A 25,286-nucleotide genomic window follows, 5' to 3' on the forward strand; every position below is an offset into this window, starting at 1 on the left:
CACCTTCCTGACCAATTGCAATTCTTCCTTCTGGAATTGTGGCAAGATTTGCTAAGACAGCCACAGCCTTGTCAACCATGCCAGCCGCTGGGTCCATTAACTCTACAAGGTGCTTCACGGCACCAGCTTGTACAATCCGATTCTTGTTCTCGTGGAATATTGACAGATTAAACAAAGCAGTGGCAGCATCCTTTTTTCCCCTTGGAGTTCCATTCCCTAATAAATCTACAAGTGGACTAATTGCCCCGGACCTCCCAATGTTAACCTTGTTTTCCTCAATCACCGACAGGCTGAAAAGAGTGGCAGCTGAATTCTCCTTGGCTTCTGGGCTCCCGGTCTCAAGAACGTGAATCAGAGGTTCAATTGCACCAGCGTTTGCAATTGCAGTTTTGTTGTTATCATTGATTGATAAGTTGAGAAGTGCTGTAACGGCATTTTCCTGGATCGTTGTATCAGTTGATTTAAGTAAGTCAACTAATATGTTAATGGCTCCACAGTTTGCAATTGCAATTCGATTATCCATATTGTGCTTAGCAAGAAGGCGGATTTCTGCAGTTGCCTCTCTCTGAGTATCAACATCAGAGCTCCTCAAGCCCTCAACTAAACCCCGAACCTGTGTCTCAATAGCAGAAAGATCAACTCTTGATTCAATAGCAGAAGAAGATATTATCCTAGGAACAAGCCTTTCTGATGGCCTCCTCCATATAGCTTGGCTTCGAGACCTATTCTCCATTAATCGGGGCAGGAACTCAGGCTCTCTCTGTATTGAAAGCACGGGAGCAGGACCAGCAGCATCTGACCCTGGATTTAATTCGCCAGAAGTATCTCTACTGTAGCCTGGACTTGTTGACAGCTGAGAAGCATTGCTGTCATCACCTTGTGTTTCTTGAAAATTTACATCGGAAAATGCACCAGAATCAGATACAGCTCTAACATGGTTTTGAGATTGTTCAGGGCTGAAGGCACTGGAAGATTCCCTTCTAGATGGTGACATTGATGGTTGGCCAATTGAATCCACACTGCTTTCATCTGAGCTAGCAGACCTGTCATCTAAAACTGAGGGGGATGTTTTAGCAGCATCCATATATTGCCCATTAACAACGCCACTCAAGGAACCTTCTGAAGTTGAACGAGGGTGCAAAGGTGATGTTCCCTCTCGCTGGATTCCACCAGAAGAAGTTATGTTATTACCTGGTGAGCTAAAAGAACGAGAACGAGCCGACTCAGGTGAGGATGGAAGATTGCTCCTGGAATGAGGAAAAACAGGAGATTCCCTGGTAGTACTAGACTCCATATACCCATGAAGGATAGATGCTTGATTTAAGTTTGTGGACTTTGTGGGATCAACCAGTTTCACATTGTTTAATTCACACCAGTTTGCAATTAGTGCCTTTACAGTGTAGTTAGGTATTAGGTTGGTGTGAGCCAGAGTCTGATGTGTCTTTGGACAAACAGTAAGACCAAGATCAATCCAGTTCTTGATAAAAGCGCGCTCGTAGGTTTGCCCTGAGGCCACAATCACTGGATCAGTCATCAACTCCAAAGAAAGAGGACAACAAAAATCAGCAGGTACTAGAACTGGACTGCCACTCTGGGATTGCTTAAGCATAACAAGGCGCTCATGCAGACGGGTAACAACAGCAATAATTTGATCAATGTATTCAGCTTCGGCAGTATTTTCACTCTGTTCGGCATTCTCCTTCAACTTTTCTAGAGCCACAGCCTCAATCAGAACCTCCTCGTTAGATCTTAGGCCCAGGCTATCAGCAATTTTTTCTAGGGTCTCTGTACTGGGTCCTGCACCATCTAGTTGTTCCATAATAGCTTCCTTAATGACAGATGAGGTTTCTTCAAGTCCTAAAAGCTTAAGTTTCTGAACACAGTGCTGCAATTTTAAATGTTAAATTGATATATCATCATACATCCTAAGTTGATTTCCTATAATGGATATATAAATCCGATCGACCCGGGAATCTTAAATTACTAATTAGATTAATAGAATATTTTACCTCCAAATGTTCAGAACTCAATTCATCATGGGGACATTGCTTTGTAGCCTTCAGCTGCTGCAAGACCTTGAGACCCGAAGTCTGAATCTTAGATATCAAGGGTTCAACTTGCATAATCTAGTCATCAAAAAAGAGGAAGTAGTGAGAAATTGGCACGCACTTAATATGCAAGAATCACAATATGAACCACCAAAAGATGCAGGCACAATAAAAAGAATAAGTAGACGTTCTGCTTCTACACCAGATGGCAAACCAACTCAAGTAAAGATACTTGCACATTGCTCACTTTTAACCTAATCACATCTCGGGATGGTGGAGAGGACACAAAGAAACAGCAATATTTTTGGAAGGAGATATTTATGGCAATCAATTATCCTGGAAAAAAAAGGGTTATGCTATATAAACAATGTTTTTACACACACAAACTCTACTAGGTCTATATTATTAATATTAAACTTAAAGCTGCATCGGTGCAGTAAACTTTTATATATGACTCATCAAGCAACCCAATGATTTTGCACACTCATTATCTCTTTAAGGAGTTCATGTCTCATTATCTCTCAGAAGTAGTCCCAAAGTATCAACATGATAAATTCCACGCATTTGACTAGTCAGATCTGAATCCAGCGCCATCATCCATGACCAATTTGTCTTCTCAAACAGATTCAAGGGATCGAGAAGAATAAAAACTTCTACACTAACCAAAACAATGACACAGGAAATCTTTGAATAATAACAGAGTTCATAGTTCAAACAAATATTCGACAAGTGGAAACTGGAAACTAAGAAATAATAGGAACTGTCTGTAGCCATAGGGCCATATGCAATGCATAAGAGACTTTTTAATAAAAGTAATGGATAAGGAATTTGATTAGGCAGACAATTAAATATGATCATGTAGAAAACAATATAAATATGTGAACAAAATTTATGTAAGCTGCAACCTGCAATCCTAAAATGTTGCTCTTCTTGAGACACTAAATACATGATAGAGATAAACATTTTCAAACAGATCTACAATTTACTTTTCCAAGCAAAATATGTTAGAATTGAGATCATGACCAAAAGTCAAAAAAGAATATGATATAATAGAAAACAAATCACTATTAAGTATTAAAAAAAACTGCAGTTTGAATGCACCGAGCAAACTACCATGTTGTCATAACCACCACCAACACATGGTCGACATCTCTAATTTTACCACTAAATAATATTACCACCATCATCCCGTCATTTAAATTATTAGGGTTCTGGCCTTTAATTCTTCAAAAGTAAAACTTCTAATTAAAAAAACTTGAAAAAATCAATTACAATATAGGTGCACAGCGTACAGAAAGCAAAGCATTTATCAAGCAGAAAGTGAAACACCATGAAGTACTGCTGAGAGGAGAGTTGTGAGAGCATGGAGACAGAACATAACAATAAACCAATGTTATCATGATTGTGTTCTATATAAGACTGCAGTATACAGCCTGTTTTCCTCGCAAACCACAAAACAAAATATTGAAGACATTTATCCTAATCTTTATTATGCATGCGGTCGTAGACGAGCATAACCACCGCATAATCGAAGCTCAGATCTTGTTAAATGAAATTAACAACTAAGATAACTATGTACTCCAAGAGTTAAGACATTATGAGACTTACAAAGTAAACTTTGCTAGACAATAGGTGCCAATTCTCAGCATGCTCCTTTAATTCATCAATAGCATGACCAAGTTCTTCAAATATCTTACTAAGCACTTCATCAGAGGCTAGCTCAGAAGTAGTAAAAGCATCAATGATTGGCTTCAACAACTTAAGTATCTCCTTTGCCGTCTGGTAATATTTTGAGACTGGTTCTGAGTTCATGTTTCCAGAAAATGATAAATGCAGAAATGAGGATATTCTGTCAATAAGCATTTTCAACAATGATATCTCCATAATACCTGCATCAAGAAAATAGTAATAACCTGCATATAGATCCAATGAAAAAAAAATTATCACCCATCTGAAATTCAACCCTTATATTTTTCTTATTTAATTTCAAGAAAGAAATTTTGGAATAATAGCATGGAATATGACTTCTCTAAAGTGAACTCATCACTTTAGAGGAAAAAGTGTGAAGTAATAACCATTGAATATCTAGGTAGTCAATAGCGCCATTTAAAGTTGGGATCACACCGTGTGGTGGGGAGCAATAGCTGGCCTCCACTCTGAGGCCAGGTGCGGGAGGAACGCTAGAGTTTGTGGTTGTGCGGTGCAGTTCTTTTGTGACTTTTTTATTGCTAGTTATGAATATTTCACAATTTTGAGTTATTTTGGTTGTTTTTATAATACCTATGTGTTTATAGTATTAATTACTCATGTAATCTGTCCAAAAAATATTCAAATAACGGCCACCCTGCCACACTATCCGAGTATCCTAGTTTTGGGTCGGTCGCAATTGACAACATAGTTGAATATATATCATACTATGAAATTGTTTAAATCTCAACAAAAGATTATTTAGTCGATGGCTATAATTCATCACTTTTCCCTTTATAGTGAATGTATTACTTCAAAAGAGTAAAATCAAATAGCATGTAGCAGAAAAAACTCTATGACACAAAAGAAGTATGCATTTTGGCTACAACATACAACAAAAATATAATAAATAGGAATATAGTAGCCTACTAGTAAAATCTCATAATTCAATCATTGAGGTTAATGAAGGACCTATCCTCGCTCTCACTCCATCACTACTAGTACTACTTTCAACAACTCCAATTAATATGGGTATTTTAGTCTTAACAAAATATTTTACAATAGATATCAGCACAAGTGCACAACTAATCATTTTTTTAAGAAGTGTGTAGTCGGATGGATTATACATTTGTTTCGCCCAGATAAACATCATGTATGTGGTATCATTCTAAAAAAAGTAAGGTCAATCAAGAGCAACATATTTCATTGAATAACTATAGTTAAAGTCAATAATAATTCTAAAACATATCTTTTTCTTTAATCTCTTCAATGAACTAACTACCAGAGCTCATATTTCCCCTTTGATGTTTTAAAGTGCACATTAAAATGAGAAAATTGCAGCCATTGACAGATAAGATGAACAGTTAACAGACTATGATGTCAATCGCGTTCAGCTTAATTGCGGAATCGCGTTGTGGAGTGGAGTTATGTTCTGCTGCGACGCAATTATCTAGAATCGCGGCCGCAAAACGTGCTGGAATCGCTTCCGAAAAAAATAAATGAAAAAGTGGGACGGAATTTCTTACTATTTGTGGCGACCGACGACCTACTCCGACCAAGTCCAACTGCGTTTACCGGGCAGGTTTTCGTTTTTCCGGGAAGTTGAGTTTAGTGCTGCGATTTCAATCTAACTTGTTTATTTATGATATGATTCAAAAAGGGAAAACTTTGATTTTTTGAAGATGCTGGTTTTGCTGTTTTAGGGTTTTAATTAATTTATTGTTCAAATTGAAATGTCCATCTTTTTTTTCTTTAGTCAATGACGAACGATGGACCTCTTCAACTTTGTTTTTTTTTTTTAATTATAATTTTGTACTTCTACTTTTATTAATTTATAAAATTGATACTTATATTTCAAAAATTGATAATTTTAAAAAAAATTATATTTTTTAATTAAAAATGAGTAGTTTAACATATTTTAAAAAATATAACATACAATTTTATAAGATTTTATAATATGAAGTTATGTAGATACATTAATTAAAGCATGTTTAATTTTTTTTTTTATATACTTAAATTTAAAAGTGTAAGTATGACTTTTTCTTTGGATTACATTAAAATTAAAATTGTATCAATAAACTTAATTTTACTTCAAAAGTTCAGTCGAACAAAAGTATCACTCATGATACTTTTGCATTTTTTATTTTTTTTCATTTGTATGATTTGTACTCAATTTAATATTTGATTATATATTTCAATTACAAATATAACTTTAAAAAATATATATTTTTTAGTAAATACATATTTAAAAGTATATTTTATTATATAATTCAAACAAATTTCATTCTATAAAATAATATTTGTAGAAAAATATTCAAACATAAATTACGTTACAGAAAACTCATTTTTATATAAAAGTATATTTGTAAAATAAGATTTTTTTTAAAAGTACATTTTAAACAGAAATTCAAACACATATTTATTCATATCCCGGTAATTAAATTATAAAGTTGAAATTTTTTCGAAGTTGAAAATTAAATTCTTAGAGAATTTTATTGCAATTTCTTAAGTCTTAATTATCTTATATCATCGTATCATATGTCATATTATTTAAAGAATGTCATCATGATTTTGTAATTAAAAATTCATAGCAATAAACCAAAACGTCATATTTTAAAATAGATGGGTCTATGTTATAAATTGATAAATAAAAAAATAGGAGATTAAAATTGCAATTAAATCTTTTATCTTGTATAAAAGTATATTTATGCAAGTTTGTAATTATTATCATAATTAAAACAAATATTGATTAAAAAGATAAAACATAAATGTTGTAATTGATCTAATGGTAATAATGTAAAAAATAAAATTAATCCATATTTTTTTACTTTTTTATTAAATTTTAAAAAAATTATGAAAAAAAATTAGGATGAAAGATGTGCTTAGACAGCAAGATAGAAATAGGAAATACCTTAGACTATTAAGCACTTAAAAATGACTTATATTTTTCATCTTCCTATAACAATCATAGTATTCTTGTCAAATTAAGTATAGCAGAATCTCTAGTACATCTTTTTTTAGAATCTCTAGTACATCAATGATAGTATTCTCACGGTCAATTATTTGCATTAATTTATCTTTTTTAAATAATAATTGTAATTGTAATTGTTAATACAAAATTACAGTAATAAATGTTCTGAATTATTTTATCTGTGTTGTAGCTTGTAAGATATTCATTAGAATTAAATATGTTTTTAATTTCTATAAAATTTTAATATTTTAATTTTAGTTTTTATAAAATAAAAATATAATTAATAATCTTTATAAAATTATCATGTATGCAATTGTAGTCTTTAAAGATAAAGTAATATATATTTTTGAATGAATTTTTACCATCATGTTTATGATATTATAAAAAGTTTATCTCCAACAAATTCAAAATTCGATTTATAAGTTTATATTTTCACTGTTCTTATCTTAATATTTTAATATTTAATAAATTTATAATTAATTCATTTAAAGTTAAAAAAAAATCTAAATTTTTATAGAGAATATTTTTATAATATTCTAAACATAATTAAAAAAATTATTTAAAGTTAAAAGATAATTAAATATATTTTATTTTACTATAGACTAAAAATAATATTAGAATAATTTTATAAAACTAAAATATATTTATATTTTATAAAGACTAAAATTAAAAAATAAAACTTTTATAAGAACTAAAAATATATTTAACTTCTATAATTATCAGCAATTTTACAAAAATTTATAGACATTTAAAAGGAGAATAGACTTTTTCAATATACTCTTTTTTTAAACAGAATCTAAACTACCCAATACACCAAAATATTATACTTCAGAGACAAACACTAGATCGCCTTTTCAAGATAGGATTAAATGAAGGACATTTTTAAAATTTTAATACAAGGTTGTATTTTTAACATGCAATCATGCTATGCATTGGCGTGTATTTTTTTTTATTTGTTTTTTTTTTTTACTAACTTTTGTAAATAATTACAATTTGGGGATGCAACCCACACCGTTACTTTTCTTTAATAAAAAAAAAAAAAAAACTTAAATAAACAAAATTATTAATAATATAATTTTTTGTATAATTAATAATACAATTTATTTAATTAAAATTAATAATAAAATACATAAAAAATTATAGAGACGGAATATATGTATCAGTAAAATTAGATAATATTTTTGATTATGACTATATACTAGTTCTTGATATTTTATTTCTAGTGTTTATTTCAATTATAATTCAAGTAATATTTAAACAACACTTTTCAAAATTAAATAACATAATTATAGATAGAAAAATGACACATAAACATAAACAAATATGGTAAAAAACACTTAATTAATTTTAGCGTTTAATGATAACATATACAAGTATATTTAGAAATTCTCTTCTTTTGTGTTCTCTCAGTTATGTCAAAATCAATTATCCTAAGTGTAGAATCAAACATATAGTATGGTTAAACTTGTATTTGATTTTTCTTATTTTTTTTATATGCTATTGTCTTATTATGTATTTAGTTTTGTCTTGGTTAAAATTTATTCTGAAAAAAACTGAATTTACAAATTTAAATTAAACTAAAAATAAATTGAATGTAAACTATAATTTCTAGTATCCTCCAAGGGATTGTTCTTTTGGCATTCTTATCAAGACCAATTATAAAGTAATAAATATCTTAAAGATTTGAATGAACAATATCTCATTTCAAATTATTCTTCTTGAACCATTACCAAATCTTGACAAAGCATTTTATCAGGTAATTGGTCAAGAGAGACAAAAGTTTGAGAATTTGAGATGCCTTTAGGAGACTTTGAATGGCAACTGGAACAAAAATTCTGTGAACAACCCTTGTTAAATGATCATTTTTTCCATTTCATTTTTAATCATACTGTAAAAAAAAAAGCTTTTTATGTTCATCCATTCTAAAAAGATAAAATCTAAACAAAAATAAAGAAAAAAAAATAAACATTTTTTAATAATATAAATATTAAAGAAAAGATTAAAGACATACTATTATTTTATTCATCTTACGACGAATGTCACTTTAACAATAAAAAATTATGTCAAAATAAATATCATTCGTAATTTTTAATTCAATTTGAATTATATTTTTCGGATACTATTCTTCAATGATTATTATACATACACAACTTTCAAAATATTATTATATTTTATATTGATAATAATAAAAAACGTATTAATAATTAAAGATAAATAGTTTATTAAAATAGTTTTTATTTTATTTTAATTATTATATTTTTTAATATATATATAAAATTATTAAATGACATTGTGAGACAACAAGAATAACAATATTAACAATCATGAATGCATTAATGATTAATTATGAATGATTATACTACATCCGTCGAATTTACAAGATAAAACAACAAGAAAAATAAAAACTAATGCACTTATTAATTATTTTTATTTACATATCTTTGTTAAAAACTGATATATTAGATTTCTATTAATAATATTGAAAAGAAAATATCTTAAATAAAAGTACAAAAATAATTAAAAACACTAAATACACATTAAAAATGACTTTTTTATATATATAAAACAAAAAAGTTCTACAAAAATTCTAATATCCGAAGTGAGTAATATTAATCTTTAATTTACTCTCTTTGTAACTTTCACACATATAGTTAAATTCAATTTGAGTAAACTAGTCTTTTAACCCATCTTTGTTGTTTCACCGCCGACCTGATGTTGCATTGCATCCGCTGCTGGCGCCGCTCTTTTGCCAAGGCTCCAACCACCGAGCCAGGAGAGGGGAAAAAAAAAGTTATGTCGACGTGGCACTTTGTGGAACGTGTGATATATCTAACAGTGAAGAAATAACGAAAGACAGTGTACCTTTCCCACGCGGAAGGTAGACAATCCGTTTCCAAAATCCACATCCGAACCAGAAACACCCGCTTCACAAACTCACAAATCCCAAACCCCAACATCATAACAATGGCCACCAATTTTGCTTCAAGGTCCATTTTCTTCTCCCTTTCCACCAAGCTCTTCATTTTCCCTTTCAAACCATCTACTTCATACCATCCCTTTTCTCTCCCTCGTCGTTTCACAAGAACAACATGCACTCTACAACAACAACAACAACAACAACAACCTCAAACTACTCGAAGTGTCGTTGGAATCCTCGAAGAAAGAGGCTTACTAGACTCCATAACAAACGACACTCTCAGAAGCATTTCATCAAACACCATCAACGCACCCCTCAAAGTCTACTGTGGATTCGACCCAACCGCCGAAAGCTTACACTTGGGCAACCTATTGGGTCTCATTGTTCTCTCTTGGTTCCGCCGTTCCGGACATAATGTCGTCGCTTTGATCGGCGGCGCCACCGCACGCGTCGGCGACCCGTCTGGGAAAAGCCTCGAAAGACCGGAGCTTGATGTTGAAACTTTGGAGAGGAATGCTGCAAGTATTGAGAAAACCATCAGAACAATCTTGGGTCGTGTTGAAACTCGCAAATTTGAGGAGTCGAATTTCGATGGTAATGTGTTTTGTGATTCTTCTGTTGTGGTTTTGAACAATTATGATTGGTGGAAAGAGTTTAGTTTGTTGGATTTTTTGAAAAAGGTAGGTAAGTATGCTAGAGTAGGTTCAATGATGGCTAAGGAGAGTGTTAGGAAGAGATTAGAATCTGAACAAGGAATGAGTTATACTGAGTTTACTTATCAGTTATTGCAAGGTTATGATTTTTTGTATTTGTTTCAGAATGAAGGTGTTAGTGTTCAAATTGGGGGTAGTGATCAATGGGGTAATATAACTGCTGGAACTGAATTGATTAGAAAGATATTGCAGGTAGAAGGTGCTACTGCTACATATGGTTTAACATTTCCTCTTTTGTTGAAAAGTGATGGTACAAAATTTGGTAAATCGGAGGATGGTGCAATTTGGTTATCTTCATCTTTGTTATCTCCATACAAGTTTTATCAGTATTTTTTCTCTGTTCCGGATGCCGATGTTATTAGGTTCTTGAAAATTCTTACGTTTTTGGATATTGGGGAGATAGTTAAGTTGGAGGAAGAGATGATGAAACCTGGATATGTGCCTAATACTGCTCAGCGGAGGCTGGCCGAAGAAGTTACCCGATTTGTTCATGGAGAAGATGGTTTGAACGAAGCTATTAAGGCAACGGAAGCATTGAGGCCAGGATCCGAGACAAAGTTGGATTGGAAAACTATCGAGGGGATTGCTGAGGACGTCCCGTCTTGTTCTTTAGCTTATGACGAGGTTTTGAATCAGTCTTTGGTTGATCTTTCAGTGTCTTCTGGTTTGTTCGACAGCAAATCGGCTGCGCGCAGGTTGTTAAAGCAAGGAGGTCTTTACTTGAACAATAGCAGAGTAGATAATGAAAATAAGAGGGTTGAGGCAGCTGATATAGTGGATGGTAAAGTTCTCCTTTTATCTGCAGGAAAAAAGAATAAGGTGCTCGTGCGGATAGCATGATAGGATTTATTAGATGAATATTCTTTGGAAAATGTTTTATTTATTCTGTTAGTTTGTTGTATGCTTAGTAAACCTTTGATTTTGGAGCTACATAGTAACTTTTAAGTTGGTCATCAAACAAGTATGTTTATTGGTAACTTGTAGGCCAATTTGTCATTTGCTAGGGGTTTCAATGAATAACTTTCATGACATTATATGCTTGTGTCATTTATAACTTGGTTCCAGTAATAATAAACTTTGCAGATGTCTACCAATTTTTGGAGTGTCTATCATCATTGCAGTACAACAATCAATTTGTAAGATTAAAATTTTTTGATTATGAAATATAGACGTAAATAAGTGACTAATCAGACAAGTGTTGAATTCTGTCATAAAATGTTTTAGGAAATATATGATTAATCTATGAGATTTTTGCATAAAGTGTATTAGGAAATTTATATAAACAGTGTTTGTTTGGCATATGATTTCAGTTTTTACTTACCATGTTATGCATGAACTCAATGACAATGGATGTGATGTTATTATTCTTTGGGTTGTTTCAATCATTGGTGGACTAAACTTGTCGGGATCTTAGATATTACATTTCTTTTAGTATTTATTTTCTTCAAGGCTAATGTTATTATGGTATATCAGTCAGCTACATCCTTGCTTATCTACATCCTGTATTGGGCATTGTAAGCTGTAGATCTCATGTCAATGACAGGATCAACCGTCAATACAAAAAATTAGGCGACAAAAACTGAGTGTTTTTGGAGTTTGTTGTTCTACATCCTGTATTGAGCAATGTAAGCTGTAGCTCTTTTGTTGGCACATTATAGTTGAAATTGAAAATATGACTGTTTTTGGAGTTTGTTGTTGTTTGTTCTATCATTGTCTTCAATGAGAAATAGGGTGTTACCAGCTTTACTCATTGAAGAGAGGATAAGGAACTGAGGATGGAATCCAAATATGAGAAGGTCGCATGGTGATTTAAGAGAAATTAGTTTGATAAAAGTTTGAATGCTTTCTCTTTGAGTGTGGTGGTTATGTTGGAAGGTATTCTAGGATGCATTGAGGATTCATGCGTGCAAGATGCAACTTTGTTGTAGGTGGAAAAGGGTGGAGAAGGAGAAGAGTTAAGAAGATGAAATAGTGTTCAGAGTGAAGCTTAGAATTCTGAAGATTGATATGATTGAGAGGATCAAAAGTAGGATATGGATGAGTTTCTTTTTGGTGAAATTCATCCCTTTTGTTCCTTGTTGATAGTATTTGTGGAATATAGAAGGTTTATTTTCTTGTGCTTGAGTTGTGAGTGATGGAGAAAATTAAACTAGAGGACGAAAATGAAGTATATCAGGTGGCATTTTTTTCTTCTCTATAAGCACCAATGTTGTTACATCACAACCTTCTTATGGTGTTGTGAGCTTTTGATGATAATAATAGTTATTCTTATGTGCACCAAGTTTTGCCTTTTTTGTCACCTAATGTTTTATATTGCTGGTTGAGCTTAGGACCCCGTCTTTGGCCCTTCTTCATAAGCTTTGTAATTACTTTCCCCTCTATGCTTGTTAGATTTGAAAAGACGAAGACTTCTTTTGCCTGTTTCTGCCTCCCATTACCTTAACTTTGTGAAAGACACTACTAGTCAGTGAGTTAGTACTAGCTTTGGTGACATGGAACATTGTATACTGTTTTAACTTTTTGTGGTCCTCAAGTTTCAGTAAGTTATAGGGTTGGTTGGTTTGACCTTGGCTGATGCCAAATGTTCTCATTTCCTATTTGATAATGAAAAATGGACAATTATTTTGTTGGGCTTCTGTTACCATAGAGAAACATTTTATCTATGTCCTGTAATTTACCAATTAGCTGCTATGGTTCCCTTCCCGCGACGCAAATCTTTATCCTTTGGTTATATGTTTTACAGTGTTTCTTTGAAATGTTCATTGAGATCTAGTATCTCACTAGCTATCCTTCTTAAATTTCTGCGTTCACTAATTGAAGTTGAAGTGCATCAAGTGTCTTTTTGAGGTCAGATAGTATATCAGGTTGGTAATCATAGCAAATAGGTGCTATATAAGACATGCATCCATTTCACTTAACATCATATAAATGTATATTTTACTTTTGATTTAGAAATTTAAGTGTTAAAGAAAAATACAATTTCATTTATCATTAAATTTAAATTAAATGAGTCAAAAAAATTTAAATTTTAAAAAATAATTTTGAATATTAAATTTTTGTATTTAAATTTTAACTATTAGATAACTCAACTGTATATGTTTTATATTACGTTTATTTTAATTCATTCTTTACACATGTTAAAAATTGTTTCATAGGACCATTTTAATGTAATACGTATTATGAACGTTACCAATATAACAGTTGAAATTATATTTTTCATGTAAGAATAAATATTATATACATTACCAATATAAAATGATTGAAAATTCTAATTTCTTTTATATTTATGAATTATGTATCTATTTCCTATCAAATAACTAATTTTATAAATAATCACAATTTTTTTTGTAATGTTTAATTATTTTTTGACATATAAATTTCATTTGTTGTCACTTTAAAATTAGAACAGAAATATCGTCAATATTAATTATTCTTATCTTGTTTCGTTTATTTTTATATATGCTTTAATATTTTTCTCGTTTTCCTTCACCCATCTTAATATTTAATATTTTTTAAATATTAATTTATTTTTTAATTTTTTTTCATATTAGAAGATACGGTAATACTATCATAATTAATTTACACAATGAGATCTTAAATTCAAATCCAAAACAAGACATTTTTTCAATTGAATTAAGATTTAATTACATTATTCTAAATATTTATGTATAGTGTATGTTAATCTACAGAATAAGGAAATTTTATTTATCAAATCATATAATATGGTTTCATATCAATAGCTATTTGGCTTAATGTCATTTCAGATAATCCTCATTCTTTACATAATTTCTTTTCTTATGTCTCTTCCTTTTATTCCTGAACCTCGCACTTACAAACAAGTCGCTAAATATGGTCGTTTGAAATATGCTATAGATAAAAGAATCAATGTTTTTTATAAAGAAAACAAAAAGTAAATCAATGTACTCCAATTAAATAAAACTTCTTTTGACTCAATTACCAACTAGTAAATACATAATCGGATGTAAATGAATTTTTAAAACTAAACTAAAATCACATGGGAGCATTGAAAGACATAAAGTGTAGGTTACACTCAAGATTAAAGAGTGGATTATTTTGAAACATTTTCCCTAATATTAAATTGACAGAAATAACCCTTTCTTACATGGTTTTCTTACCTAGCCATAATTGGAATCGCAAACTTTATTCTGCTCTTATATCTTTAGGCTATGTTAAATCCATTTCCGATTACTCACTATTTGTCAAAAAAATTGATAATCATCTCACTATCTTATTGGTGGTGCCATTTGACTACTTATTTCTTGTGTAATTCACACGTAGGCAAAACGCAACTTAACTACGGACATTTCTCTTGCGTAGACTCAAATGGATAGACCTGTGAATATTCCATCAGAGGTTTCAAGCAGTAATTCAGAATATAACACGTGCAAAAAAAAAAAGAACAAATGGGACGTAATTAACACTGCATATAATGAGAAGTTTTGTTTATAAGGTGGGTAAAACACATACAAAGTAGTTATTGCATTTAGTAGAGAACAATTGTGTGGATAACAAAATCATTTCCTAATCGAAGTACCCTGATATATTACAGGAGTCTCCATTAAAAAATTATAATAATAAATTAATTATATTTACCACACATACTATAAATATAGGAGAACTCTTAATTATTAATTTCGGAATCTTTTGAAAGTAAGAGGGTTAAAAAAAATATTTATACTTCATGCATAAAATATTAAATTTGTGTTTAAAATATAAACAAGACACATGCACAATAATTATGACAACATTTAATCAACAACAATTACATTTATGCAAAAATTAAATTATATTTTACAACAAATTTTTAAAAATAAATCATCATTTTAATTTTTGAAAGTGTAGGATGTTGACACTTTGGTCATTGACTTAATCAAAAATTCAAATTAGTCATTGAATCATCAAAATAGTCTTTGAAATTATATACAATTTACTATCACAAAAATCATTGAAAGATACAATTTATTATCAAAATAATATTTTATTATTATAAGGTCAAAGATTAATTACTCACCAGTATTTTGATGATTCAATAACTAATTTAAATTTTTAACTGAGTCAAATATCAAAGTAATTACGTTTTACTTTTTAAAAACTAAAATAATAATTTACCAACTTCTAAATATATTAATTTAATAGTATTATTTACCATAATATAAAAATTAATTATTAAAAGTCAATTGCGTGTCTTGTGTATGCATCAGTGCTTTGTATACTTAGAATTAATTTTTCATAGGTTTGCATACCTTGAGTTTGTTCTCGACTTAAAACAATTTCTTTTTTTTATTCAATTTAAAAAAAAATCTATTAGGTCTTTTTTATTTATTTAAGTTATTAAATATTAAAGCTGTTAAAAATTTGACAACAAAGACATATGTGATATAGCATGTTCAAGAAACCACCTCAAATGAAGTTAATCTTTGCGAATATAACTAATCTCTTGTCAAGATTGGCCTTCAAAAGGTAATGTGCTCAATATAAATCTGACTTTTTATTTTTTATTTTTATTTTTTATATAGATGAACTTTTCATGAACTTTAATGTCCTAAGCGTATTTTACATAACTTACACTACAAGCTTTTTTCTGTTAATGTTAAGGACAATTTGTTGCCTAATTGTTGGGGTTTCTGCTCTTCTCACCTTGACCCCAACAATATTAGTAGTTCAGATCAACATATTCATTTCACCTTGCATTATAATGGTGGAGATTTTGGTATGATTGTGGTTTATACATCCACAAATTACATGTCTAGGAGACATTTATGGTGTCATGTTACTGCAGAGCAAAGTCACTACAATCTTTCTTGGACTTTCATTGGTAATTTCAATACCATTTTGGGAGCTCATGGTAGAAAGGATCAGGCTCATACTGAAAAAAGATTAGACATAGTGGTTTACAATCATAGATGGTTGGGTTCTTGGAATGCAAGCTTTCGTCTCACTCTCATCAAAGCTAGTTCTGACCATTATCCCATCTTGCTGGATTTTCAATTAACTAAAGCTAGACATAGTTCTTCTTTTAAGCTTATGATGATGTGGGCCTAAATACTTGGAAAGAGTAGGTTATAGGTTGCCCCATGTTTGTGATTAACTAGAAACTAAAGATACTTAAATCCAAATTTAAAATTAAGAATAAATAAGTTTTTGGTAATATTCATCACATAGTTCAAGCTGTAGTGACAAATTTGAAGAACATTCAAAGCACCATTGATTCTCTTGGACCTTTAGAGGATTAATTGAATGAGGAGCGATAAACACAAATGTAAATTAATGAAGCTCTTATCTTGGAGAAACAATATTGGCATCAGAAAGCTAATATTAAATGTCATTCAGATGGTGATAGGAACACATCTTCCTTTCATAAAACTGGTAAAATAAGACATGTTGTCAAGACTATTTATAGTATTATTCATAATGATGTTTTGATTCAGGGCTCTTTGGATATATAAGCCAAGTTTGTTTCCTATTTTGAAGATATATTGAATTCTAACAATAATTGTGTGGATAATAGTTTTGTAGAAGACACCATCCCTCATCGTGTGGATAATTCCATGAATGTTATGCTTACTAAGTTGCCTAGTTTTGAAGAAGTTAAAAATGTTATTTTTTTACATGAATCTTGACAGTGCTCCAAATCCTGATGGTTTTGACACTTATTTCTTTCAAAAGTATTAGTAGGTGGTTGGTTATGACGTTTTCCATACTGTTTTACAATTCTTTTTTCAAGATTGGATTCTTCCTAATTATAACTCTAATGTTGTTGTGCTTATTCGTAAGATTGTTGATTCTACTAAAATGGAGCAGTATAGGTCTATTGTCCTTGCCAACATCAAGTTTAAAACTATCAGTAAAGTTCTTGCCGAAAAGTTGACCTCTATTATGCTTAATATCATATCTCCTCATTAAAGGGACTTCATTAAAGGTATGTATATTGGTGATTGCATTTGTCTCAATTATGAAGCTATTAATATGCTACATAATAGAAATTTTAGTGCAAATTTGGCTCTAAAGTTTGATATGAGAAAAGCCTTTGACATTATAGATTGAACAGTCCTTATTAAAATTTTAAAGGCATTTAGTTTTAGTATCAAGTTATGTCATTGGATTAGAACCATTCTTAAGTATGCTAAACTTTCCATATTTGTTAATGGTAAGGTTGCAAGTTTCTTTTCTCGTCAAAGGGGATCAGACAAGAGGACTTTTTATCTCATCATTTTTTGCATTGTTGAAGAGGCTTTTAGCAAGGGAATATCCTAGTTGGTTGATGATGACTCTCTTACTTTGATAAATGTCCCTATAGGCGTTATTGTTCCTTGCCATGTTTTGTAAATTGATAACTTGATTTTTTGCAAAGCCATTCCCACTAATGTTAACAACCTCCAAAGTCTCTTTGATAGATATGCAAATATCTTTGGTCAAAATATTAATCCAAATAAATCTACTATTTACATTGGATTTGTATCCATTAGAAGACAAATTTCTTAGCTAATTTACTTGGGTTTTCTATTGGTTCTCTACCTTTCACATATTTTGTAATACCTATGTTCAAGAGAAAATCTAAAGTTGTTTATTTACAACCAATTGTTGATCCAATCAAGGCTAAGCTTACAGCTTGAAAAGCCTTTCCTTTCTCCTCTTTATGACATGAAGAATTCAATTGGTGAAAAGTGTCATTCATGACATGTTGATTTATAGCTTCCACGTTCAACATCTCTTCTCAAGGATGTAGACAAATGGATTAGGAACTTCATTTGGTTTGGAGATATTGAGCAGAGGAAAATGGTTATTGTTGTTTGGGATAAAATTTGTCATCCTATTAATGAAGGTGGTCTTGGTATTAGGTATTTGAGAGACATTAATAATGTTGAAATTATTAAACGTTCTTGGGGCTTAATCACTTCTAGTCATCATTGTACTATTCTTTTTTGAGATAGGGTTTTATGGCATAAGCATATCAAATATCACATTGATTCCTTTATTTGATATGAACTTAAAGCTAGGCTACCCATTATATATGAGAACGACAAATAACAACTTGACAAATGTGACAATATTAACTTCTAGGTTGACACTTGGTTGGAGGATTCTCTAGTTTCTACTTATGACATTGATGAGTACATGCAATCTCAGCGTCAATCATTTCATTCAGGATGGTCATTCGAAAATCCCTTAAGGTGTCTTAAATAATTACCCAGAGCATGTTGGTCAAGGTTATTATTCCTAATTTTGATTGTGATGATCATCTGGTTTGGAGACTAAACAATGTTAGTGTTTTAAGCTTTAAAAATGCTTATTTATTCTCCAAGTCTTTGGGCCAACAAATTCCTTGGGCCAAAACCATTTGGAATAATAGCATTCATCTAATCAAGTCTCTTAGGTTTTGGATATTGCTATATAATAAGATTCATATTGATGATAATTTACTGCATTGTGGTTGTCAATTTGTTTCAAGATGTGAGCTTTGTCACTATGCAATGGAGACCATCATCCATCTATTTCTATCATGCCTATTTGCTACTAGGATTTGGTTTTGGCTAAGCTCTCATTTTCATTCTCAAATTGATATTAGTTTCATTCAACATCTTCTTGTCATTTGTAACAAAGGTTGATCTCATAAATGCAAATATGTTATTTTTGTCAGCATCATCTTTACTATTGACACTATTTAGTATTGCAGGAATCAAATCCGTTTTGATGACAAAAGTCTTGTTTTTCACATTGTCACCAATATAATTGTCGTCAATGTATCTTTATTTGGCAACCACACTTCTAGAATAATCTCCAATTATATGCAGGAATTTCGAATTCTCGTCCTTTCAAGTTAAAAAAAAAAAACGCATCCTCTTAAAGCTCATATCATTAAGAAAGTGATTTGGCATCCCCAAATATTATTGAATTAAATGTAATAATAATGAAGTTGCTTCTAATTGTCTTGGTCTTGCTACCTCTGGAGGTATATTTAGGGACAACTCAACTGCTTCTCTGGGTTGATTCACTGTGAATTTGGGTATTACAGTTGTGTTGTATGTTGAACTTACAAATATTATGTCTGCTATTAAAACAATCTATAAGAATAGATGGTGCTTTCTATGGATTGAATCTAATTGTCAATACAAATATGACTTTCAAGAATCATAACATGGTTCCTTAGTCTATTAGGAATGGATGGTTTAATTATCTTGAGATAGTTAAAAGAATGAGATTTATTATCTCTCATACTTTTAAAGAAGATAATCAAATTTAAAAAATTACTCCATTTGTCCCTAATCATTATTGAGAAATTTTTTTGTTTCTAAATATAAGTTCTATATAAATCACTAGATGCATTTATTATATCTTTTTAAAATCTATCCATATTAATATTTCTAATTTATTTTGAATTATAAAAAGTTACCAATAAATACATATATATACAATGAACAATTTAGTAATAAGTATACATAAAATATACACATTAATTACACCACATACTTTTCTTAATATATATGGAAAAACTTAAATGATTTTTATAAAAAAGGACGGAGAGAGTAGTACATTGACAATGAATAGCGAATTTTGAAAAAGATTCAAACAATTGCGACTCTATGGGTTCAAGTGATTAATAAGCTTCAGTTTAAGTGGAACATTTTAGAAGAACACGAGTTCAATTCTAAACTAAAAGAACTTTTGATCGGTGCTTGAGTGTTAACATATATTTTCAATTTAATTATAATTATAGTCGTATATTTTTACCAATTTACATAATTTATCATTTTCTTTTAAAATACAATACTTTTGAACACTTTTTTTTTTAATTTTTTAACTAACAATAATGATTAAAATATTAAAATGATTTAAAGAACACAAAAATAATATAGTGACTAATGCGAGATACTTGATGAACAAAAAAAACAACACTAATTAAAGGTATATATGTGAATTTAATATTAAATTGACTATTTCAATCAACCTCCTACTTTGACGTACGGTTAATTTTTTCAAATTAAAATTTTAGGTTTAATGATTATTGGTGAAAATATATGATTGGTGCAATAACAAAATCAATAACACCAATCGAATCCCAACAGCTAGCGGACTGCCGAACAGTAGAATAATAAGTATAACCGAGTCATCTCATCCCTCGTGTGTGTCGCTGCTACTTGTTCCATATTCAACTCGGTGTGATGACTCACCCGGGACTCACCAACTCGCTCTCTCTCTTCACTCCCAATTACCGTCCCTTCTCTTCTCAATCCCAAATTCTCCTCCTTCCTCCTTCTTCATTCTCCAAACCCAAACCATTTCTCCGGTTCACTCGCCGGTTCTCCGAACCGCCCCATCCCCGGTTCATTCTCTCCGCCGTCCATCAATCCGAACCGGAACGCCTTCCTCCACCCAATGCCCAAACGGTACTTACTTCCTCCCTGCCCATTCAATTCATTGTTTAAAAACAAAAATCATTCAAATGAGGATTCTTTTCATTTGCTCTTGTAAGATTATTATTGTTATTAGTAGTTAATTTTGATTAAATTTGTGAAATTCTATTTATTTGGGGTTCTATTCTATGAAACAGTTACTCGAAGTAATTATTCAATTTTGTCTGTCAAAGATGTTACGTTACTTTGCTCTTATATTCAGAATCATTGGTCTATGAACTTGTTTAGCAAGTAGACAATTATGAGAATTTATTGGCATATGGTTACATTTTATCACTTCCGTTTTCTCAAAATATTACTGGTGTTGACTTGTAAGTGTCGTGTTTGGTGGTCGTTAGTGCTTCATAGGACTGAAACAATACCAGTGACATTTTTTTGGGCTGAATTGTGAAGCTACTCTATTTATTTATGTGTGATTAAGATTTATTTTTAATTAAAAATAGTCATATAACTTTATGTAATACTGTGTGAAAAGGTTTATAGTGACAATCAATCATAATTCATGTTCTTGCCACTTGCCAGTGTAAATGATTTTAAGAAGTGACAAGATAATGAAATATGATTGGAAACTTGTGTAAAAATCCTGATCACATTATCTTAGCATAGTTACTGAAATAAAAAAATAAAAAAATGTCGTGTACTACATTTGCATGATAAGGTTTCAGTTTTGCGTGTGAAAATCCTGTAATGTGATTTGTTTCTTTCGGGTGGGTTTCTTCTTTTGACGGTGAGAAAAATGGTGAATTTTTTAAGTTGATTGGATTTTAATTTAGTGGTGAAAAATTGAGGAAGCTTTTTTACCTAGAAAGTTAAAGAAGCTATGAAAAGTTATATTTGTTTGGTGATGTACTTGCATTTTTGTTTTACTGAGCATGCATCTGTAACAGAATATAGTCTCTGAAGTAGGTGCTATGAAGGAGTTAATGGAAGCCGTGATTTTGCCCTTGTAGGAGGATTTGCTCTTGAAATCTCAACCGCAGGTTAGTCAGTTTAGGAACAGAGTCGTTTTTGGACTTGGCATTGGGATTTCTGTTGGCGGTATTGTTTTGGCTGGAGGATGGGTTTTCGCAGCAGCCATGGCTGCTGCTGTCTTTGCTGGTGCACGTGAATATTTTGAATTGGTTCGGAGTCAAGGAATGTCAGAAGGAATGACACCTCCTCCGCGCTACGTGTCACGAGTCTGCTCTGTCATTTGTGCCTTAATGCCGTTGTTTGTCATGTAAGATTAGTTAGTATGCCTTTATGTTTCCATGATTGCTCACATCTGACAATCTCTAGTATATGTAGCAATTTTCCAATTGCTGTGTATTTAACAATGCAATTATAGCAATGTTTGTTTTCCATGTTGAATGCAATTTATTTTCTGGATGTTTTCCATATCATATATACTCTCTGTGGCGACTGTTGTTGGGGAAAAGACAAATATGGGTTTACATTCTTTCAAGTGGGTCACATGACTCATGAGACATATGTGCTGCATAATTCTATCGCCTCTAACACCAAATTTGATGATTTCAATATGTCAAGGAGGTTATCTGTAACAAAAGAAAATATATCGCTTGCTGACTTATTAGCATCTATTTCTGATTCATTCCAGGTATCTTGGTCATATTGATGTTTCTGTGGCTTCTGCTGCATTTGTTTTGGCCATGGCATTACTCGTACAAAGAGGAAGTCCCCGTTTTGCACAGCTTAGCAGTGCCATCTTTGGGCTATTTTATTGTGGATATCTTCCATGTTTTTGGGTTAAGCTTCGATGTGGTTTAGCAGCTCCAGCCTTGAACACAAGTAAGTAAATTACCTCTCTAGTTCTCTTTCAATTTTAGTTCTATCTATTGTGGAGCTGGGGGCATCAAATGTATTTCTATATCATCAATAAAAAAATTAACAATATCACCAGCTCTATGTATATTTGCTAGTTCATATCTTCGTGGAAATAGTAGTTTTGGATACAGACCTTAGCTACAGTATATTTTTCTTAAATTGTATTAATCAATATGCTATCTGTTGCATCTTTAAATAAATTTTTATCAAACAGTATTCTGATTGTTATATCTCTCCTGCTTGATTTTTTAGTGGGATTCAATTTTCCTCCCAATAATATTTTGCTACAGTATTTGCGAACTTCATTGATGCCTAGAAATTGGAGCATTTCTAATCTGTATATTTGCTAACTTCTTCATATTTTCTTGAGTATCTTTTTATGCTCCATTATTACTATGTGGCTTGAATTAGGAGTTGTATGGCTTTTGATTATTTTGTAGGAATAGGAGCAACATGGCCTGTGCTTCTTGGTGGTCAAGCTCATTGGACAGTAGGTCTTGTGGCAACTTTGATTTCCATAAGCAGCATTATTGCAGCTGATACATTTGCATTCCTTGGTGGCAAGGTATACATGCTAATTAGTTTGTGACTTATTCGTTTGTCCTCAAATTGTTTTCAAATTTGTCATTCGTTTAAAGTTCTGATATTACATTTGGTAATTTCCAACTCATTGTGTCATTTCTATTAGTCTGCTTTCAAAGCCTCACATCTCTGGCTACAGTCGACCAAGTGCACATCAGTGGACCTATTCATTGATTTTATTCTGTTGGAAGGGGAAAAGTAATATTATGGACAGATAGAAACGTAACTGACTCTCCCCTTTACTGCATCTGCCCTTCACAATAGTTCTCTACTTCTCTCTTAGTAACTGTCCTATACAGCAGTAACTTAACTCTCCCCTCGCACAGTAACAGCCTTGCATGACAGTTCCTAAGAAGGTCTTGCAATTCTTTCTAGAGTAAACATTTCAAATGGTTGATTTGCATGGACTTGGATCTAGCAACTGGTTCTCCTCCAACCCAACAAAGGCATGGGTTCTATCATTTCCATAAAGAATTTTTAAAAATTTCATTATTCTCTAAATGGAAATGGTACATGCACTTCATTAATCAGTTTCTTGAAGGAAAAATTGATAACATTTATCTATGTTAAGCACAAGTGATAAAATCTTTAGACAAACAATTTGAAGCTTTGACTTGCAAGCAATTAGTTTATCTCCTTTCTAAGCAGGCATTAATGGGTTGACAGTGCATTATTGAACAAAATCCAGAATTTTGAAAGGAAGGTGCATATTGGGGGCAAAGTCAAAGGATATGAATTACTTTTCAGAGAAACAAGAATGAGAACAAAAATAAAATATTTATATTTGTCCTTTACAAAGTATTGTGTTGTGGCTGTAAAGTCGGTGTCTAACTGGCTCTTATGAATTTTTCATGATATTAATTGTTAGTTTTTACTTAATTTCACATTCAGATGGCTTGTTTCTTATTTCTCTTAAAAAATAGACGCTTAATCTGGTCTTGAATGGTTAAATTTCTTTTTGTACCTTCATGCAGGCATTTGGCAGAACGCCACTTACTAGTATAAGTCCAAAGAAGACATGGGAGGGTACTATAATAGGATTTTGTGGGTGTTTAGTTACTTCCGTTGTCCTGTCAAAAGTTTTCAGCTGGCCAGTATCATCATTAAGGTACACCACCTGTCCTTGAAGTTAATGTCAGTGTGTTATGAATAATGAGTTATGATGTGCCTACTGTAATGCTTTGTTTGGCTTTCCCGTGAGTAAAAAAAAAATTTGGTCATTACAAGGTTACTTATGTTAATCATTGAATAGTCTTCACTCTAGTTTAAGATGAACATTCATTCATTTTCCATTTAACTTTATGTATCTTGTGCACATTTATCAACACTAGTAGTAACTTGTGGTTTCGTTATGGGTTTTGGCAGTGCAATAGCTCTTGGCGTTCTGACTTTCTTTGGATCAGTTTTTGGTGATCTCACCGAATCAATGATTAAACGCGACGCTGGGGTCAAAGACTCCGGCTCCCTAATACCCGGTCATGGTAATTACTCTATACTAAATAATAGATCTGTTAGAGATGCATTATTTATTTTTCTTGATATAGGAACAAATTTTACGAGAGTGAATAAAAAGAAATGTATAAAGATACTTCTATATGTTATTCATCTCTAGATTTTTATTTGGTCAATAGGTAATCACAAGTTATATGGTTGAAAGTTCTGTTTAAGGGTGTTATCTTGTCGTTAACGACGAACAACTCATGTTCACATTGCACCTCATTTTGTTCTCCATCAGAAAGTATTTTAAGTATAAACACATTTTATTGATCAATGATTTCATCTAATGCAGGTGGAGTACTAGACAGAGCGGATAGTTATGTTTTCACGGGTGCGCTTGCATACTCTTTTGTCAAAACCTTTATGCCACTTTATGGAGTATGACATAGAAAAGTGGTCAGTGTTTCTTCAAGTTTTAGTTTTCATCCATTTACAGTTTAAAACTATATATATTATCAATAATAAATAGCAAAACAGTTAGGTGTTTCTCAGTGGCATTACACTGATACATTATTATTGACAGGGAATTGAGTGTAAATATTTATGGAAACTCGTGATATTTTAACTGGGATCAGAAGGTAACTTCTTGAGGGGAACAGATAGATTTTTTTTATG

At 31.4% G+C, this 25,286-nt stretch overlaps 3 protein-coding genes across 3 annotated transcripts in view; 2 read left to right on the forward strand and 1 right to left on the reverse strand.

Moving 5' to 3' along the window:
• LOC101497086 (U-box domain-containing protein 4) overlaps window positions 1-5,478 on the reverse strand; it is a 6,253-nt gene extending 775 nt beyond the window's left edge. The window contains exons 1-4 of the mRNA XM_073368961.1: window positions 5,261-5,478; window positions 3,657-3,961; window positions 2,010-2,126; window positions 3-1,885 (exon numbers count right to left, since the gene is read on the reverse strand). Of these exons, the coding sequence (XP_073225062.1) occupies window positions 3-1,885; window positions 2,010-2,126; window positions 3,657-3,932 (2,276 nt within the window). The 5' untranslated portion in view covers window positions 3,933-3,961; window positions 5,261-5,478. The remainder of the gene's footprint in view (window positions 1-2; window positions 1,886-2,009; window positions 2,127-3,656; window positions 3,962-5,260) is intronic.
• A 4,093-nt stretch (window positions 5,479-9,571) lies between these two features.
• LOC101497420 (tyrosine--tRNA ligase, chloroplastic/mitochondrial) lies at window positions 9,572-11,450 on the forward strand. Its single transcript, XM_004500286.4, has one exon. It carries the CDS (start codon window positions 9,670-9,672, stop codon window positions 11,173-11,175), a length of 1,506 nt encoding a protein of 501 aa, XP_004500343.1. The 5' UTR covers window positions 9,572-9,669; the 3' UTR covers window positions 11,176-11,450.
• Window positions 11,451-20,425: 8,975 nt separating this feature from the next.
• Window positions 20,426-25,286, forward strand: LOC101497754 (phosphatidate cytidylyltransferase 4, chloroplastic-like). The gene is made up of 8 exons (XM_004500287.4): window positions 20,426-20,741; window positions 21,719-21,987; window positions 22,366-22,556; window positions 23,033-23,157; window positions 24,149-24,282; window positions 24,540-24,655; window positions 24,964-25,067; window positions 25,195-25,286. Exons 1-7 carry the CDS (start codon window positions 20,517-20,519, stop codon window positions 25,053-25,055), a joined length of 1,152 nt encoding a protein of 383 aa, XP_004500344.1. The 5' UTR covers window positions 20,426-20,516; the 3' UTR covers window positions 25,056-25,067; window positions 25,195-25,286.

Source organism: Cicer arietinum, chromosome 5 (assembly GCF_000331145.2).
Source record: "Cicer arietinum cultivar CDC Frontier isolate Library 1 chromosome 5, Cicar.CDCFrontier_v2.0, whole genome shotgun sequence".
Classification (NCBI taxonomy): Eukaryota; Viridiplantae; Streptophyta; class Magnoliopsida; order Fabales; family Fabaceae; genus Cicer; species Cicer arietinum.

What these genes read in the sequence shown, in the direction of transcription:
- LOC101497420 (XM_004500286.4), top strand. Translation starts at nt 9,670, where the DNA reads ATGGCCACCAATTTTGCTTCAAGGTCCATTTTCTTCTCCCTTTCCACC.
- LOC101497754 (XM_004500287.4), top strand. Translation starts at nt 20,517, where the DNA reads ATGACTCACCCGGGACTCACCAACTCGCTCTCTCTCTTCACTCCCAAT. An exon ending in CTCCACCCAATGCCCAAACG is followed by an intron (nt 20,742 to 21,718) that starts GTACTTACTTCC and finishes TTGCCCTTGTAG; the next exon opens with GAGGATTTGCTCTTGAAATC. An exon ending in TTAATGCCGTTGTTTGTCAT is followed by an intron (nt 21,988 to 22,365) that starts GTAAGATTAGTT and finishes GATTCATTCCAG; the next exon opens with GTATCTTGGTCATATTGATG.